Source organism: Ambystoma mexicanum, chromosome 10, assembly GCF_040938575.1.
Source record: "Ambystoma mexicanum isolate Mex_15411 chromosome 10, UKY_AmexF1_1, whole genome shotgun sequence".
NCBI lineage: Eukaryota > Metazoa > Chordata > Amphibia > Caudata > Ambystomatidae > Ambystoma > Ambystoma mexicanum.
Genome location: NC_090932.1, coordinates 771,877,475 through 771,896,975, shown reverse-complemented (window position 1 = coordinate 771,896,975; position 19,501 = coordinate 771,877,475). Strand labels below are relative to the sequence as shown.

The window sequence follows — 19,501 nt, the reverse complement described above, 5'->3', positions numbered from 1 at the left end:
GGGCCAGGAAGCCGAACCTGTCAAGTATGCCTGCAAATCCCTGGTTAAGAAAAGTATGGCAGGGAGAGTGAGAGGGGTAGGTTTTAGGCAATTCAGAAGGCTTAACACTCCATAACCAAATAAATTGGAGCCACACTAATTGTGACCTCTGCGTAGTGAGGGACAGCCAAATGATGTACATATAAAGGATCACATTTTAACTCTGATTTGAGAGATGGCTAAGACCACAATCCATCAATAAATAAATGGATAACTTATGTAAAAACAACTGCTGTGATTTATTTAAAGTAATAGATTTCGCAAAAGATACAATGCAAGACAAACCAACACAATTTCTTTTTTTTTCCTTATTTTAATTGTGGTTAGTTCATTACAAACTTTTTACATCTTAAAAACACATCAAAATATAAAATCCATCATTATCCATAATGGCATCCCAACATTCACCACACAAACCACTCCCCATTTACACATTAAAAACTTTATCCAAAAAAGATATACCTACAAACACAAGAAACCTGCTCCAACATTCATCTACTGACAATGTACTAACATTTCTAACATGCTCCTTTAGTTACAAAGTTCTCACCGAGGTCAGGGCTGGACAAGATGTTACCAAATGTCTCCTTTTAACAGTGGGGCTAAGTAGCATGTTTTTACTCCTTCATCCCAGGTAAACTAGGTAGTAAGCCTTTAAAAATTAGTAAAGAAGGCCCCTAGATCTTCTCCTTCCTGATCGGGGTGCAATATACCATTGGGATCTATGAAGTGTTGCGGCCCTGATCCTATTTGGTCTAACCCTTCCTGGAGGCATTGGTCTGCCTGTATCTGATGGTTTACTAGACAATTCAGTAAAGTTTCTAATGTATTTACGGTGTTGTCTATTTTATCTCTGACTGCCGAATATTGGGAATTTTCACTCTCAGTATTCTCCCACGTGTTTGATTCCTCACTATTAACCGCTCTATCCTCTACCTCCTCTTATTTATTTTTTTTGCATTTTTTTATATAGCCCTACAAACCCTCGGGTATCTGAGCGCTGCTTATTATTACCCACAGTGTGTGGTGCTCATTTATCGACCTCGGAAGGATGACAGGCTGAATTTGGCTCTGCTGGGATTCGAACCTGCATTAGCAGGCTCTGCACAGATGTCAAAGTGAGCACTCTACTTGCTGTGCTATCGAACCTATCTTATGAGTTGTCAGGTAATTGTGAACTCAAGGGAGTAGGGTCAACTGGTACCAGGTTATTCTTTTTGGTGAAGGTGGGTCATTCATCAATGGGTGTGGCCAGGTGCTCCTGAGAGGGTATGAGTTGTCTCAGTTTAGTGACTTTTACAATCCTACCTCTGACACCATATCTTGTGGGTCAGAAGAAAGACACAGTCTGATAAACCATTTCACTAAGAGGGTTATTAAAGAAAAGGAAAAAGGCCTATCTTAACCTCCAGTATGAGGTGTCTCTACCTAACAAAACTAGCTAGGGTGCTTGTGTGTCATCCGTGAATGTCTTAACAGAAAAGGTCCTCCATTTAAACTAAGCCTAGGTGACAATACCAAAATAATAAAAACTAAAGACAGGAGAATGACTCCCTTCTCCTGGGTTTTTGCTTCTTGCAAAGTTCTTTTTTAGTAACTGATTTTCAGATAGTCTCTGGTGACTAATTTGACTAATTCAATACTTTACTGTGCTTTGGTTTCCTCTCTCTTTGATGATTACTTATGGTTTCATTATTCTCCTCTGGATTCTTGTTACAGAGAGTTGTTCTGCGCTCTTCCCATGGTAAAGTTATCTAATGTTTCATTGTCTCTTTACTTCTACTGGGATGAGTAAGATTGGTCCCACGGTCATTCTTATTCACTCCTGCTTTTAAATATCAAAGTCTCTTTACTTTGACTGGGACTGGGACGAGTATGATTCTCATTCACTCCTCTGGCTTTAAGTATGACAGTTTCTTTACTTTGACTGGGACGAGTATGATTTGTTCCACAATGATTCTCTGTTCCCCTACCAGGTCTCCTGTTTTCCCTGTTACCATGTGTGCCTAGGGATAACCTCACAAGGACTTCTACTTGCTCAGGGTTTGTTCTCTCCTAGGCCAGTGCAGACTCTCATGTTGCTGCAATGTTTCTACTCTCGTATCGGCATCTAGGATGGTCACACAGTATTTCTAATACCACTAGGTTCTGCCTCTCCACTTCTCACGTAGTTTCAGTGTTTATTGGACTCCTGGTCCACCACAAGTCTTTTGTGGTCACGCCACCACCTTCTTCATTTCTCTCTCTCAGGACTCCTGGAAGCTCTGCCTTCGCTTTCATGTCTCTCGCTTTCCTCCAGGTAAGACGCTGCGTGACTAAATCTGTTTTGGGTTCCTTTCTGGTCACTGCATGCCGCACATCCAGCTCCCTCCCTGCATCATGCAGTCTTTCTGCTTTTTTTGTAACTAGCAGGCTTTTCTATTCACCAGTCTGCCCCCTTCTGTTGCGTGGTATAATGTTGGGACTTCCCCAGCGTACATCCAGATCTTCCCCTTTCTCTCTCGTATGAAGCCTCTCCTCCTCTGTATATAATCTTCCTAGTCCCAGCTGAGGGGGATTTTTCCTTTAAAGAAATATTCAGTCTCTGGGTAACAATTGCACATATTGGGTTCTTTTTCATAAATGCTCCCCAGTGAGGGAGGATGAGCAGAAGCAACCTGAGCTTTGTGTTCTTTGCACTCTGTGGATGCGGCAAGTTGGCATTGTTGTGGCTGTAAGTTATAAGGTGATGCAGGATTCAGAATTGGTGGGCGTTATTTAACTTATACTTATAGCCTAAATGAGCCTTGTTAACTTGACACCAACAGCTACTAGGTGCTTCTATGACTTCCAAGCCAACTAGTGCCACGCCGCCATCTGTAGAAAAATAACTGTGACAATAACTCTATATGTTTGGGACTAAGGGCCTCATTACAACCCAGGCGTTAAGGGGTTAACGGCGCCGTAAAAGGCGTCAGCGCCGTTAAACCCTTAACGCCTGATTACGAGGTCCCTTTGCGGGTTGCACTTTAACGCCTGCTCTTAGCAGGCGTTAAAAAAACAACCCGCAAAGGGACCTAGGAGCTAATTACGGCACCGTAATTTACGGCGCCGTAATTAGTGCCTTCCCCATTCCCATTGAGCCCTATGGGGCAAAAATGGGAATGGGGAAGGGCCATGGCCGCATGGGGAATTAGCGCCCCGCCAACCTCGGAATGAGGTGGTAATTCCCCATTCCACCATGGCGGAGTCAGTAAGTTACCGGCATGGACCATGGTGCTATTAGCACCATGGTCCAACGCCTGGGTCGTAATGTGGCCCTAAGAAAAAAGGAGCAGGAGGGCACATATAAAAGGCATCTAAAGCCTAATCGTTGTATGGCATTGCATAAAAATGAATGGTTTGCATCATGTGAAAGTTAGTTTTTCGCTAAGCTATATACACCAGCTCATCGTTCCCCACAGGTAACTCTCTCTTACTGGGTAACATCATATACACAAGAATTTAATTTAGCTCCAGCTCAGCAAATCTTTATTTTAGTCCCTATGATAGGAGGTTCTTTCTATAGGATCCAGTTGTTATAATGTTGCCTTTTGTTCTGTGCAGGAGGCTGGCGGATGTATGGATGTTTAAGGACGGCAGGAATCACTGTTTGGTGGCTTAAATCTGAGGGACGACTCAACCTAACATTTTATGCAGTATCTCTTATTTATTTGGCTCAACCTGATGAAAATAACATATTCGAAGTTCAAATACATCATATTTCAGTCATTGGTATTCAGGCTTACATATTCACTGTGTCCCATTCGACTGGAAGCACCTTTTCACATGTGCCGTTTTCCTGTAGCAGATGTCCTTGTAAGGCTCCTCCGACCAAAACGTTTCCATGCCATTTGACCGTTCCCAGTGAAAAAATCTTTTTCAAAAGATCTTTTCAATAAAAGGTCGCTTTAGAAAGACTGCTCTGGGGCGTGCAGGGGCTGACAGGCTTCTCCGGACCGGGAAGTGGAGGACTTGGAGAACGGGCTAGTGTGTGCGCCTGCGTGTGTGTTGGTGTGTGTGTTCTATGTACAAATCCCATGGGAGAGGGTGGGGGTGGGGGATGTGGTGCTGCCCAAGCTAATAAAAGAATAAAAGGAGCCCCTGCAGGCACGTGCAGTAGACCGGATGCAGACTCCAAGATGGAAAGACTTGAGTCCCTGTCTTATTGAGGCCTGCAGGCCCTTGCTCACACGGTATGTTGCCATGGGGCCCTCTTGCCAGCAAAGTGGCCAGGGTCTGCATGTGCTGGGCAAGGTCTGCCCTACCCCCATCCAAGAACGGTGTCCCCCCAGCAACTCCCTGAGGCACTGGGCCTCCGTTGTGCTGATGTCATATAGCACCCACAGGAGGCTGGCTTGATGCCAATGGCTGGCCCCCCCAACAATGGTGACGAGGAGTGGAACCCCTGCTGTGTGCCCCGTTCCACTGTTGTCCCTCATTTTTCTTCATCAGAAGGAGGAGGGAGAAAGGCGGAAGAGAGGGGTGGATGCCATACCTAGCGGTCCTGCCGGCAGATCCTCCTAGGCTGTGGCCCTCTGAGAAGACTGTGCTCTTGTGACCAGGGTTGGGGGTCTGCCCACAGCCTCTGTGGCATCCGCCGCCGTGAGGTGAAAAGAATGGAGCGTCCACAGCCCAGAAAGAACAGGACCTCCTGCCTGGGGACAGAGTTGTGCTGCCCCCAGGGGAAAGAGAAGTGAAGGGGCAGCCTTTGCCGCATCATGGAAGGAGAGCCAGCCTGCAAACCCCTTCCGCCGCCGCCAGAAGAATAAAGAACTTTGCGACCGCCCTTGCCGCATTTGCCCCCAGAAGAAAGGAGTTGTGCCCTGACGCTGAGCTGAAGTCCGTCGGGGAAACTGGGAAGGAAAGCGGCAACGCCGCCTAGCAAAGGAGAAGGTGAGAGCCCACCCTCATCCCCGTAGGCGGCACCGACAGCAATTTATTAGCTGTGCCGGCAGCCCCCATCGAGATCCTGGGCTGGCAGGTGGTAACAAATGATTGCTCCAATCTAGAGTGAAGCGAAACAAGACCTGCGGTTGCCCGCGTCCCTACGGCATCGATCCCAGGCTCAGTGGTGGTGATCCAAGATGCAGCTCCAAGGTGGAGCGCCTATTCAAGATCCTGGGCTGTCAGGGCGGTGAACAGTGAAGGCTCCATGTTGGGGGCAATGCAGATCGATAATGCAGCTGCCCGCGGTCTGAGACCATCACAGCTGTCTGCAAGCTCGCTGTGCAGGAGGCCCCAACAGTGATCCCGGGCCCTACCAGCGGCAAATGGTGATGTCAGAGAAAGATGTTAATCGCAAGACTTCATGCCGGCACTCTCTGTATGTACCTGGGCCAGGAGGCAGTGAATTTTGTTCTGATGTCCTCCACGAAAGAGCGAATGTAACAAAGTGAATAAGGCCCTCTGAAAATCCCGGGCTGCACAGGGAGGTGACATTTAAAGAGCTCATTGTGGGAGCTAACTGAGAGGCAGGTTTGCTAAATAAGAGGGAAGTGGCTGCTGACACCCCACCACTGTCACCCTACCAGGGTGTGCGCCCTACTGCTGACAGTACCAGGCCAACAACCTCCTGCCTGGGGGAGTGAATGTGCTGGCAGAGTCGTGCCAATGACCCCTGTTTGAGAGGGGGTGAGACAGGGTACATTTGTGCCTGTGCAGTGGAGCAGTGAGAACTGCACCAAGAAATGGATGTGGCTCCTGCTTAAAGGAGGGAGTAGAGGGACTGTACCGCACCACCCGACACCGTGCCACTAATATCCCCTGCCTGACACACCATCTAAGAACCAGGCGTCTAGTGGCCCTGACTGCCGGCCACTAATGTCTCCCTGCCTGCCGGCCACTAATGTCTCCCTGCCTGCGATAATGTCATTGTGCTACCCCGGCACCCCAGGCCATAGGCAGATCCCTGACACCCGCCAGCAAGAAGCGGTGCAACAGGCAAGGCAAGGGTTGCAGCTTTGCGCGAGTGCCTGTGCGACCACCTGTGCCCCCAGTAGCAAAGGGACACTCCTGACTGGGGGAGCATGACCAAGGAAAAGAGGGGTGAGTGATATCCTGTCACCCCATACCCTGTCAACATCATGTGGTACAGCATAGACGCCCTGCTACCTGCGTCTCGCTGCCTGCCCCAACATCAAGGGACTAAGCCGATGTGGCCCCTGACCGGCCTTTGAACTGTACCATCAATGGACCTGGACCTGTGGAAGTGACTATCCTGAACAGATACTGATGGAAAGTGAACTGGTCTCCTGCAGTCTTGAAATTCCTTCAAGAGGACTCAGTAAACACATGTTTTGATTCTGTGAGCCTGCATATTAGCCACATGCTTAAAGTGGCTTCAGTAAAGAACTGTTACGTGAAGCTGTGATCTTGCCGTTTGTAGGTGTGCCCTATATGGTGCTCACAGCTAACAAAGGTGTCATTCAGTGGTTGCAGTTCCACACCCCAGGTTAATAAAGGGTTTTGTAACATGTGGTTGAACTGCCAACATTTCACCGGCGGTTCGCCAACCGCGACTGTCACCTCCGGGTTATGTGTTGTATGTCTATAACTATGTGAACCCCATGTGTGTGTCAGTGGCATATCCTATTTGTGGTTGGTCCCATGACTCTGAAGTAGCCCAAGTAATGTTGTTCTGTAAAGGGGGGAGGGAATCATTTATGGTGTAGTAATCTTTGTTTGTTTGTTATGAAAAAGGAGGAGTTGTGTGCTGTGACCCTCCCACAGGTATTACCCTTTTAAGAGGATGTGTCCCTCCCACGTGTATTGCACTTTAAAGATGGGCTGTGACTGTGTCGTGGCCCATACTAATAAAAGGAGTCCCTGCAGGCTGGTGCAGTAGACCGGCTGCAGACTCCGAGATGGAATGACTTGAGTCTGTGTCTCATTGAGGCCTGCAAGCCCATACCGTGTGAGCACGGGCCTGCAGGCCATGTTGCCATGGGGCCCTCTTGCCAGCAAAGTGGCCAGGGTCTGCATGTGCTGGGCAAGGTCTGCCTTGCCCCCATCCAAGACCGGGTATCCCCTGGCAACCCTGTGAGGCACTGGACCTCCGTGGTGCTGGTGTCATATAGCACCCACAGGGGGCCGGCTTGATGCCAATGGCTGCCCCCCCAACAGGGGAGTGGGCTGGGGCTGAACTCCCATGGGAGAGGGTGTGGGGGGTGTTCATGGTTTGTTAAAGCACTTCAGATAAGCCTTGAGCGACACCCTGATCATTTCTATACGATTGAGAATCTTGGTTTAACTAACTCTTCATAAATGCCCTGCCGACAAAGCTGCCTAGGGATGGTAAATGGTGGTCCTCCAGATTCTCTCAACATGCCCCACTGTTCCCGAAACCCAGACAGTATGCAGGCAACCTCCCCACAACTCTAATGTGCAGCAAGATGCTGTGCTTTAAATGGATCTACAGGCTCCATCCCCTAAAGACCAAAAGCAAGGTACACCAAACACTAGACAAAGAGAAAGAATAACACGTTCTTATACTTAGGCACTGATAGTATCTTCCCCTCATTCAGCAGTACCAGCACAAAGGGACACCTACTGCCTCCCCATTCAGCACCAGGTTTTACGGTATATACAAAAACAGTTATCTAGCTTTAAAAAAATAATATAAACAGAATTTCGAAATTCCTAAGTAAAAGGAAAGGAAGTAGGTCAGAGAAATGTGAAATTCTCCAGGTTTAAACACCGTTACCTGCAAAGATGATAGTACACCAGGGAGAGAGTGGAGCAAGCGGCTCCACAAACAAACTCCAAAAGCACCTGCCATTAAATAAAAATGTCCACCAGCCGTTTTAAATTGTCCTCACTTGATTTCTAAACTACAAAGCATCACTCCCAGTCAGGCTACTGCAGGTAAGTATCTGACCCTCCTTTCCGATCAGTGAATAGGCGCCAGACTTAGGCAGTATACAGGAAGCTGTGTTTCTTCCTTCTGGGTGAAGGGAAGCTGGTGTGTACACATATAGTAGAGGTGTTAACCCAGAGCTAGGGGAGAGATCAGGAGAGCTGAAAAGGTCAGGTGGGCATTAGTCCCTTTCAGTACTGTATGAGTGACTTAGATCATTGGGCAGAAGGTGGAAATATTGATGAACCTCACCCTAGGCCACCTGGTGTGTTTTCCAGAAGCTGGGGAAACGCTGGAGAAATAATGTAACCTTCACCTTTGCCATCCTAATCACTGGTTGCTTAGCCCCGGCCAGATATGCTGTGTTTGTTTTCCCTGAGCCTTCTCCTAACCTTAAAGCCGTTCGTCCCACCCTAGACTGTTGTGTTTTTTAAATGAAGGTGTTGAACTTGCCTCATGCCTATTTTGTGGGCCTGCCCTCCTCTGCCATGTTTTGAGATGTCCCCTAGAGAGGCACTTTTGCTAGATGTCTTGGCCATGGTTTACTGGCTGGCAAGTTGTCCTCCCTTCCAAAAGAACATAATGGTGTTGAAATGTCCAAGTATGATGGATGTTTTCTGGATGAAAAGCATGTCTGTGACATCTTTGCCTGTTTCAGCCAGTTTCTTGCTGTACCCACTTTTACTTTTTCATGCTATTTATCATAAGTGGAATCCTAAGACATTGCAGTACCATATCATTATTGTACTGTACACAAACGTTGTACACAAAGTTGAGGTTTTGTTCATTTGCCCCTGCTCAAGTTACAACTCTCCTCTCAGTCAACCTAGAAACGGTTAACACAGAAAGTGGCCTTCTAAATACAGAAAGAAAATAATCGTTTACACAGTATTCTACAACTTCTATCCAGGATTTGAAAGCACTTGAGAGTGACATGTTTCACTGGGAAGAGGGGCGTTTGTGTGCCAAAGCACAGTAAAGTCTGACTAACATTGTGGTGTGCCATTCAAGAGCTTGCCAACCACGATATGAGACAAAAGCAACGCCTACAGCCTGAGTAAGTCGTTGACTGTCTTTTGGTGAAGAAACAGTAACATACAAAAGGTACAGCACTGGTAGAAAGGTTTGAACCCACCTGACCTGGCACCTACTGCTTATCTAAGCAATATTGTCCGTTCCTCTACACCCCAGTCAAAACAGTGAATATTCATATTCACCACCTTTTATTTTTTTAAAAGTGCATTATAAAAGATTTTAGTATGTAAAGGCAGCAATTTGTGTGATTTGTGTGCCATAATTGTTTGCACAGGTGTGAAATAAGGAAGGAACGGTGTTTGTATTCCTTTAAAATGAGCTGGAAAGAATTTTTACTACAATATATATATTTGTTTTCATCTTCCACAGAACATCAGCACTGGGATGGCTATAGCTGGGGTTATCTTATTTGCGAGGAGTATCAAGTTGGTAAGTACTGATAGATAATGTTGTTAATTCTATCATACATGTCCCAGCTGCAAGTCCCATCTATCAGTAACATCAGAGGTACACCGTACATAGGAGAATACGCAAAGATGCCAGAAAAGAGTGCACCCTAATGAAACCTTTACATTGGCACGGCCTAATGCCAACTTGAAGGAAAGAGAAAGCCCACTGCTGTACATAAACAGGACATTTAGGAGATGTCACCATTAAGATGTGTTAATGGAGCTATTACATACCCATTGGCATTTCCTGGATGAAAGTGAAGATTTGAAAAACAAAACTGGGAAATAACTAGGTATTTTGTTTAAAAGAGGAAAATATATTGGTGGCTTTTATATTTATTTAATTTTTTTATATAGCCAGAACCTTACCAACACGTGATATACGTAGCACTGTAGAGTTAAAAGAAATACAATCTAACAAAGTGAGAACAACAAGATTAAAAAGACAGAACTCAGAACATAACCAACAGATGACATACACAATGTTGTACTACTGTTCATGTAAAAGTACAATTCCAATACAAACATTAAAAAACATAGCAAAATAGAAAAGGACCATATATAAAACATAGTATGGTTTTAAAAATACAATTCAATAAAAACACTAGAAATACTAAAAGAATCAGCTTTACGACTATGAATGGGAAGCACATTCCAAAAAGTTGGGGGTGGCTATCTAGAATGCTTGTTTTTTTGTTCAAGCTTTCTTTGCCTTCAGAACAACAAGTACCAACTTATCTTTATTTAAAGAATTCTCATTTCTGCATAAAATAGATAATTTTTCAGAAACATAATTTGGGTGGCCTAAAAGAAGATTTTTAAAAGTCAGGCAGCCTAATTTAAAAAGAACTCGAGCCTGTAAGGGAAGCCAATGTAGGAACCCTAAAATTGGCATTACTGAATCAAACTTTCTGGCTCCAGCAATCAATTTGGCTGCACTATGAAAAGCTATTTGCAGGGGTTTTAAAGCAGAAGCATGCACTCCCATGAGTAAGGAATTCACTTCATCCACATGTGAGAGAACCAGGGATTGAACAAGAGTGTGGAAACAACTCAATGGTAAACATTACTTAATTTGTCAAAGTGCTGATAGTTGGTAATGGGCTGTTTGCACTTTCTTGTATATATGTGTTTTTATACGGAAAGCTTGGGATCCAGAAGGAATCCTAAAGATTTTTCAGTTGACTTTAAATTCAATTGAAAATTACCTGGAAATAGGTATTGAAGGCAAAGAGAGACAGTATCCAGAATGTTCCTTGTGCCAATCCATATGCATTCGGTTTTACAATTATTACATTTGAAATGTACCGATTTCATCCAGGCCTCGACATCAAGCAAACATTTCTGTTATCTGATTATATAACCTTCTGATGATATTTGAAAATACAATCGAGTGTCGTCCTCACACCGATGGAAGGAAATGTCATGCATCATGACTTGATCGCTACAGTTTTTTTGATACACAGAAAACAGGCATCACGTTTTGGCTACAAAAAAACATTTTGTTGTTGTTGTTGTTGTGGGTCCTGCTCAGTGTATAGTCATACCAAACGTATCAAAATCCTTTGCAAGCTATGTAATCCTTGTGACCATTACAGAAGAGATGCAATCAAATGCAAAACAATATTTGGTTTATTTTCTATGTCTGTGTATGAAATTGTACCCCACCTCTTACTCCAAGAGTCGGGCAGGGGAAGGGGACTTTGTCACATATTCTCTCTTTCCTCTCAGCTCCCCCAATGCAATCGATGGGATGTCTGCTTTCAAAGCCACATGTACATGCAAGCACCCATCTCCTTGGACTTTAGTGAATTGGAACAGTTGTAAAGCCAGGAAACACATGAAAACCAGAAGATTTGCGTCCTTGCTTCTGGCTAGTTCATGATTACTAATTAGGGTGAATTTGCGCCCCATAATGTAATACTTTAGAGCCTATGTAGCCCTTGTTATAGCCAGACATTCTAAAACAGCGTTGTTCCTTTCTCTAGAGGTGGTTTTGCGGGTTTGGAGAGGATGGGTTGCTCAAAGCTGTTTTATTCTTGTCCCATGATGGCACCAAGTCCAACTCTAGAACATCAGACTGCAGAATAAATATCTGGTGGAAGTCTAGCATTATGAGAAGGTGCGGATGGGTTAGTGAGTTCTTAAAGGCTCCTGGGTCATGTTAGTCCAGGTGATCTTGTTGTACTTAGACCCTCTGAGAATGATGAGAGGTTCTGACACATTTGAAAAGTGCAGGATAAATTGTCGGTTGTAGCCTACCAGACCCAGAAAGCTTGGAGCTTGCTTTTTGCAGGCATTGAGTTACTAAGTGACCATTGTGTCCTGACCAGGTTTGACAGTATATATCATCATCGAAACATGATTTGGGTTATTTCTGATGAGGCTGCACATTATAATCCATCATATGCTGAAAAGTGGCTTAGACTCAAGGAAGTCGAGATTGAAAAAGCAGTTTTATCCTGATCTTCTGGGGGCAAGGGTATTTGCAAGTAGCGTTTGCTTAACCGAACGAAGAGATGTAGGTAGCAGGGCACCTTAAGAAACGTATTTGAACATCTAGAATCACTGAACAAACTGGAAATGAATAAGAGGTCGGAAATCAAAACCCTAAACATGTACTTAGAAGTTGGGAGGATCCCAAGGGTTCTCAGAATCTGTATCTTCCCCATATTCGATGAGGATGATAAAGCAGCACTAAATGATTGGCATGACCTATTGAATAATACATCAAAAGAGATGATGATACAAATAATAAATCAATCCGCAAAGGTACATGAACAAACAATGAACAAAATTGAAACAATTAAAGACCAAATTAAAAAACTCAATCTTCCAGAGATTACATTTAAAAATTACCAGATACTTGATGACTATATTACAAATTATTAAAAGGAACTTAAGAACAAAAAACATTTATAAAGGATGAGAATGATTACAAAAATCATAGGATTTACACCTCTCAAAGAAAATCTAATTTAACTGGAAAAATCATGGATAAATCTAAAACTAAACCACAAGCAGCAAGCAACATATCACTATCTTCCTCAACTGACATAGAAACTGCTAGTGATTCAGACTCTAGACCCACAGACCAATGAGCAGAACCAGAATCGGTATCCAACCAATCGGAAACCACTCCTCAAGATTGTCCTTTTTTAGAAGAACTTTTAAGTTACAGAAATAGCTCTCGTTCCTACAGTCAACCAAACAGAAATACAATGCCAATGTATGGAACAAAACAAAATACCTCAAAATACCTCAATCCCAAGCGCCTCAGAGGGAAGAGGGGAGGAATCAAGAAATCTAAAAGAAAGCCAACCAGGAGTAAAAACAAGATTCCAACGATTGGGCAACAGGAGGTGGACCTTATCGTTAATCTTTCAAGTTTTTCAGTAAAACTAGCACTAACTTCTGCATTAAGTAAAGGTTTAACATTCAGTCCAACCTTCCATGGTAACTACTTCCAAAGCCAATTGGATATCTACAAATTTTGTAGGCGGTTAAAGTTAAAACATTTTTTTGAAGAAGCCACCGAAAAAACAAATGCTTCGACCATAAGAAAAAGATTACCAATTTCAGCACTATCAGAATCGATTGTTGACAACACTACTTGGCTGTTGAATATTACAGAGGATCAGGAATAAACTACAAACAGATTTCTAGAAAAAAAAGGAATTTTGTCAAACCTAGAGAAGTAACAACTCTAAGACCAGCATAAAAATGTATACCATGCCTACCAACTGACAATTTAATAGACCTCTTTCATAAGGCTGTAAGTGGAGATATACGCAACAACTACCTTAAAAACAAAAAATCAAAGATACGTGATAACCTCACTAAGAATGAGAAACTTGCTCTTGATGAACTAGCAAAAGATGAATCAATAATAACAGAACCAGCAGACAAGATAGGCAAAATTATATTGATAAACAGAAAAAACTATGTACCTGAAGTAAAAAAAATCTATATGATAAGAATTGTTACCAAAAACGAAACCAAAATCCTCTACCTGACTTAGGCTACAATGGAACCAAATGAATAAGTCATGGTTTGACCAAGGACTCCTCTCTGAAGAAGAATATCATTATATGCTAAGCAAAGATTTGATTATGGCAACAATCTATTTTCTCCCAAAGATACACAAAGAGTACAATCATTTTCCCACACTTCGACCAATCATTAATGGAAATGGATCTTCAACGGAGAAAATCTCTCAATACATTGATCTTTATTTGCAACCCTTAACATCAGGATTCTCCTCTTTTGTCAAGGACACGAAACATATAATACAGCAGCTCAATTACAAAACTTTCGCTTTGTCACCTTGGATGTTGTTCAACTCTTTAACAGCATACAGCATATCAAAGGAATAGAAAGCACTACCTATTTTATCAAAACACATTCCATATCATTTAGACAACAAAATGAAATGATTTTAAGAATGCTAAAATTTTCTCTAGAAAATAACATCTTTTGTTTTGATTAAACAACTACAAAGCATGGCGATGGGGTCTAAATTTGCCCCACCTTATGCCAATTTGTTCATGGGCCTATTTGAAATCAAACATGCTTGGAACCACACATCCTTTAGCAACTACATAAACTTTTGGGGCAGGTATATAGACGATATACTGATTATTTGGGAAAGTGATGTAGATATCCTGGACACCTATGTAAGATATCTTAATACAAATGAGTACAATCTTTCATTTACAGAAAAAGAAACCTCGATAAGCATCGAGTATTTGGACTTAGAGCTCTATGTGGAAAATCAAGAAATCCACACAAAACTCTTTTCAAAACCTACCGCAGGCAATAGTCTTCTTTTCGCGACCTCCAATCATCCTAAACATGTTATTAATAACATACCGTATGGAGAGATGCTAAGGAGTAAAATAAATTGTAGCTTAAACCAACCCTATCAAATGTGTCAACAACACCATAGGGGAGGAAAGTGTCGACACTCTCCCCCGAACCACAGAAGCCGAATGAAGTTGACCCTCCACCCGTGGTTGGCACAGATACCTGATATTCAAAACACAGGATACCACGTTGCAGCCAATGGGGGGGAAGAGGGTTAGGGAGAGGTTGTGGACGGGGAGGGGGAGTTTAGGGACACCGGATAGAGGGTTAGGAAACACCTAAAATGGATAGGATAGGGGAAAGAACAGGGAAAAACCCTACACTGTCTAATGCGTAGATAATGTACCATGAAACATAACTCACACATAGGTCACAACATATGACCCCCTTAATACAGGCCAAAATAGTACCTAGCTAGTGTAGTTGTGCTCTCTAATAGCCCCTTGATACAGGCACATGTAGTAATTACCAGGACATAGAATGCATGTATGCAAGCACAAATGAAACAAACTCATGGGATGTGATTCCCAATATGAAGAACATGACACATGGCCTTTTGGGCAAGCATAGGTAACATAAAACACTCATAGAACATGTAGGACCAAAGGTGTGAATTTGATTCCAACAGAGAATGGATTCCAACAAACATATACACTGTAATACTAAGCCGTAGGTTGCACTGCATGCCCACTTAGTGTTTCCTTAGAAATTGATTAATCATAGTGTTCTGCCCATATGACATGCTCTTGAAGTCTCTCAAAAAGATAATAATGCAAACATAGCCCCATGTTAACTCACGAGAGCAAACAAACTCATAAAGCACTTATCTGTGTGTCTGGGAGACTTGCAAACCGTCCCAGACGAAGAATGATGACGCCTTGAGATGAAGCCCTGTTCACAGTGTCACCGCTGGTAGGGGAGCAGAGCTTGAACGAGGCGGCAGCCCCATTCACAGTGTCAGCACCGAGATGAGAGCGGAGTTGAAACGAGGCGGCGCGCGTCCTCCTTACACTTCCCGTGCTCCGCCGCTCGTTCTCTCATGAACCACGTAGTTCTCCGTGTGCTGCTGCTGCCACATACCCTGAATCCTATTAGAGCGTGCGCGAGACCGCACGAACCTCCGGCATGGTTTTGCCTCATGAAAACAATAAGCCACACCTGCCGTGCGCCGTTGGCCCTTGATAAGCTGTTACTAATTAAGAACAGCTGGCCATATGCACGCACAGCAAGGACTACGAAACACCAAAAGGGCTGCCTCCACCACCCCAGATTCCTGACATCAAGAAAGTTCAGACAAAACAGTCGTCAAATTTCATCAACGAGGATATTGTCCAAATTTAATCAAGAAAGCAGTACGGAAAGCCGAAAAGGTCTCAAGAAACTACCTTCTCACCGACAAACCAAAAGAGACACCTGACTTCCTAAAACCAAATTCATTACAACATATAACACGGAAGCAAAAACAATAATCAAAATCTTAAAAAAGCATTGGAACATTTTTTAGAAACAGATCCTAATGTCAAAAAACATCTGGAGGACAGAACTAGCATTTGATTTCGACGAGCACCAACAATCAGGAACAAAATCAGTCCTAGTTTTCTGCACCCAAACACAAAATTACAACAAACAGAAATTTTTACACAAACACTTTTTGGGAACTACAAATGTGGCAATTGTAGACTATGGGCCTCATTACGAGTCCGGCGTTAACCGAGGCGGTAAAACCGCCTGGTTAACGCCGGACTCGTATTACCATTCCGCCTCCGTGATTCCCGGAATTACCGGGGCATCACAACCCCGGTTTTCCGGGAATCACGGAGGCGGAATGGTGTAAATCCCCATTCCCATTGAGTCCTATGGGACTCAATGGGAATCGGGATCATGGAAACACCGGCAGCATCTCGTAATGCTGCCGGTGTTTCCTGGTCCGCCTGCTGGCGGGCGGTGTTAAACCCGCCAGGTCAGACCTGGCGGGAACATCACCTCCCGCCTGCAGGGGTCGGGATCAGGCGGTCCGGAAACAACGGTGGCGGCAGGTTTACCGCCACCGTTATTTCCGGACCGCCACGGTCGTAATGAGGCCCTAGGACTCCTCATGGATCATGGAAAGAAAGACATTAAACTTCCTAATGGTTTTTTGAAGAAATTGAGACAATGTATAAATTGTAATACGACACACATAATCTATGGAATTGAATGTACTTGCTTGAAAATGTATATTGGAAGCACTAAAAGAGCCCTGAAAACCAGAATTTTCAAACACTTGAGGTCAATAAGAAACAAGGATCTCAGGTATCCACTATCACAACATGTGCTTATGGAACATGAAAACTTTAAAGAGGAAAACCTCAAAGTGTTTGGGTTAGAAAACGTTAAAAAACAGCTGAGGGGAGGCAACAGAGAAATCCTCCTCCGGAAAACTGAAGCTAAATGAAGCGAAATGGATTTGTGAAATGGACACGGTCACCAATGGCCTCAATTTTGACACAGAGATGTTCAATTGGCTCTAATGGCAACATTTATGCATTTATGATGTTTCACTGAGCTCTTCTCTTTCTTCTCTCACTTCTTCTCTCACTTCTTTCCTTTCTTCATGCATCATTTTATAAACAGCAATTTTCACAAACTTGTAATTGTTCTAACTATCATACGTATAATCAACACATTTCAGAATTAATCGCCCATAAAGACAGTACTTACACAATGATTTTCATGGTTTCTTGCTCTCTCTAAGTTTCAGGCCTCTTTTCCTTACCTAAATTGTGCATATTCTTTCAACTCCAGTAAAATCTACCTAAATAGGGGAAAAAACATTTTAAAAATGTTAATTTGAACTGAATCATCTCATCAATGCATACTAGGAATAGCATGTAACATTTAGCCGTGTCCAGCGCACGTAATGACGTCATGCCGCAAACGAGATGACATCATGAGGTCAAAGCACACTAGTGTGGTGACGTATGACATCATCACATCACTCTAAACGCGCTATAAATAGTGCAAATCTTCAATCCTTAACTATGCCTCCAACAGAAAGCATCATGAAGCTACCAGGCGGACCCAGAGCCTCATGCCCCACATTTCTGCTACAAAAACGGACTCTCAGGTAAGGCCTTATTAGGCAATCAGATTGGACTAAATTTGAACCTCTCTTTTCTCCCCACATCCCCCCCTTTCTCCAAAGGGACTTTTAGGAATATATTGGAATTTTTCCTTTACAAATGACAACTCTTTCTCTGTTTTCTTTACTTTTTCCTTCGCTTATTTGGGCACACTAGAGTAAACAGCCAGTTGACCTTGGATATTTGTATATTTTGACAAGTATCCATTTGAAAGCGAATTGATATTGTATTGCACTACGTGCATAATTTGAAATCAAGCAAAAAATGTAATTTAAGGATTAAACCCACTTTTAGGGTAAGTTATAATTTCACTAAAATCCACTATAGTTTGTAGAATTATGCAGCTATCTGAATAAGGTGAATCAAGATTGCTTTGATTTTTGATTTTCTGTGTTTTTCTTTAGGAACCAAACCCATTTTCTCCTTGCTAATCTCTCCTTATGATCCATTTAAGAATTATTGAATGGTGAAACACGTGTTGAGAGAAATTTTATCTGACAATTGATAACCGATATAAAAAAATTGAAGAAAATGAAAAAATAAACTATTCTTTATGCTATCTACAAGCAGTAGTTCCCTTTATTGACACACCACAAATAAGGGATCACAACTCTTCTAGTTGGCACAAATACTGTTTATCCCCACTTCTAGTCTTCTTAACCTTCTAGCTGTGGAGCAGTCCCACAACAGGGATAGTACATTTTGCATGACAACCAACCTCTTTTGAAACAAGAATATGGTATTGCCAGGAGCAGGATACTAGAGACTACAAACAGAAAGATAAGCATGGCACGTCTTTTCTATCATCTCATTAATGCATTGCTTCAGATAAGCATTGAATGTTCCAATGATATGGACCTTGTAAAGTCTGAATGGAATCTCCATGATCCACCTGGCTTTGTGACAGACTATCGGCAATGCCCAAGGACGCTGTGAGGGTTTGATGACAGAGAGTTCTAAACTCTGCTCCACCTATGTTTGGTCAGCCTGGCTTCCAGCTTCCTTTAGGGCCAGATCTATGTGGATTTTGCTGAAAGTGTTTCACTTCAGTGCACAAAGTCACTGCCCGGTGCTCCTCGTAGCACTTCGAACATGGCCGCCCCCTACAGCACAGAATTGGCAGAAGCCTTGGTGGCTTCCAGCTCCCACCTCCCGCACTGCGATTGGGTAGGGCTGCCCTAATTAGGCCTATCAGGGGCACCAGCAGGCTTTAGCCGCCTCCCCTCCAAAGACCCAAAACTAGGCCCTGTCTGGGCCTGTGGCCCCACTCTTTGCTACTGCTTGCAAAGATATGGAAAATGCTGGGCACTGCATCCTAGCGCTCTTGGACTGTGGCATCCCGTCTGCCATCACGTGAGTACTGTCTGTTGCTCAAAGGCCTGCCCCATCTCTCCTTGGCTCCTACCCTCTGCCTGTAACGCTCACCTGGCTCCCACGGAGGCGCTGGTCTGGTCAGGGTTGCTGTGGCCTCTTCAAGTGTGATGCGCAGAATTCGGACCACCGATTAAACAGGACCCCCAAATCTTGCTTGTCGGGCCCGTAGGAATATCCTTCTGCAGACGAGAAAGGGGATTAACTGTCTGCTGAATAGTGTGCTTGCTCCCCCCTTCCTCCCTTCGTTCTTCTCTGATTCCTCCAAAACCCCCGGTTTAAGCTCACCTTATGGTTTGGAAGGATGAACTCTCCATCCTGCTTCTGGTGCAGGGGCACGCGTTCGTCCAGTTACTTCACTGGTTTTCAGAATGGCGCTGGCACATCCACTTGACTTTTCTGAGCGATACGCCGTAAGTATGAAGATGCAAAAGTCCAAGTGTGAGCCTCCTTTTATGTTGTCTTTTCTGTCCTTTATTTCAGGTGCAGAACAAAGGCGATGCGTTGAGGGGTTAAATTGCCGGTGGTAAAATCAGGTGAGTTGGTGATGAGGGCGACCCCTCTAAATGTCTTTAGAATTCCCCAGTAATGTCTTTTGTCCTTTCCCCATAGGGGCCGGGATGCAGTACCTGCCAAAGATGCGGCGCCGACCCGAGATGTGGAATGGTTCACCAAGAAAAGCCGGTAAGTAATATCGCTGAAAATTCGGCTTTCCTCTTGTGTTCCCTTGCTCACCTTTTGTC

General features: G+C 43.7%; 1 protein-coding gene across 3 annotated transcripts in view; it reads left to right on the top strand.

Moving 5' to 3' along the window:
- Positions 1-19,501, top strand: part of C10H3orf33 (chromosome 10 C3orf33 homolog) — a 202,536-nt gene that overhangs the window by 52,349 nt on the left and 130,686 nt on the right. For all 3 annotated transcript variants that reach the window (XM_069618425.1, XM_069618426.1, XM_069618427.1), the window contains exon 2: positions 9,320-9,379. In XM_069618425.1, coding sequence (XP_069474526.1) covers positions 9,320-9,379 — 60 coding nt within the window. The remainder of the gene's footprint in view (positions 1-9,319; positions 9,380-19,501) is intronic.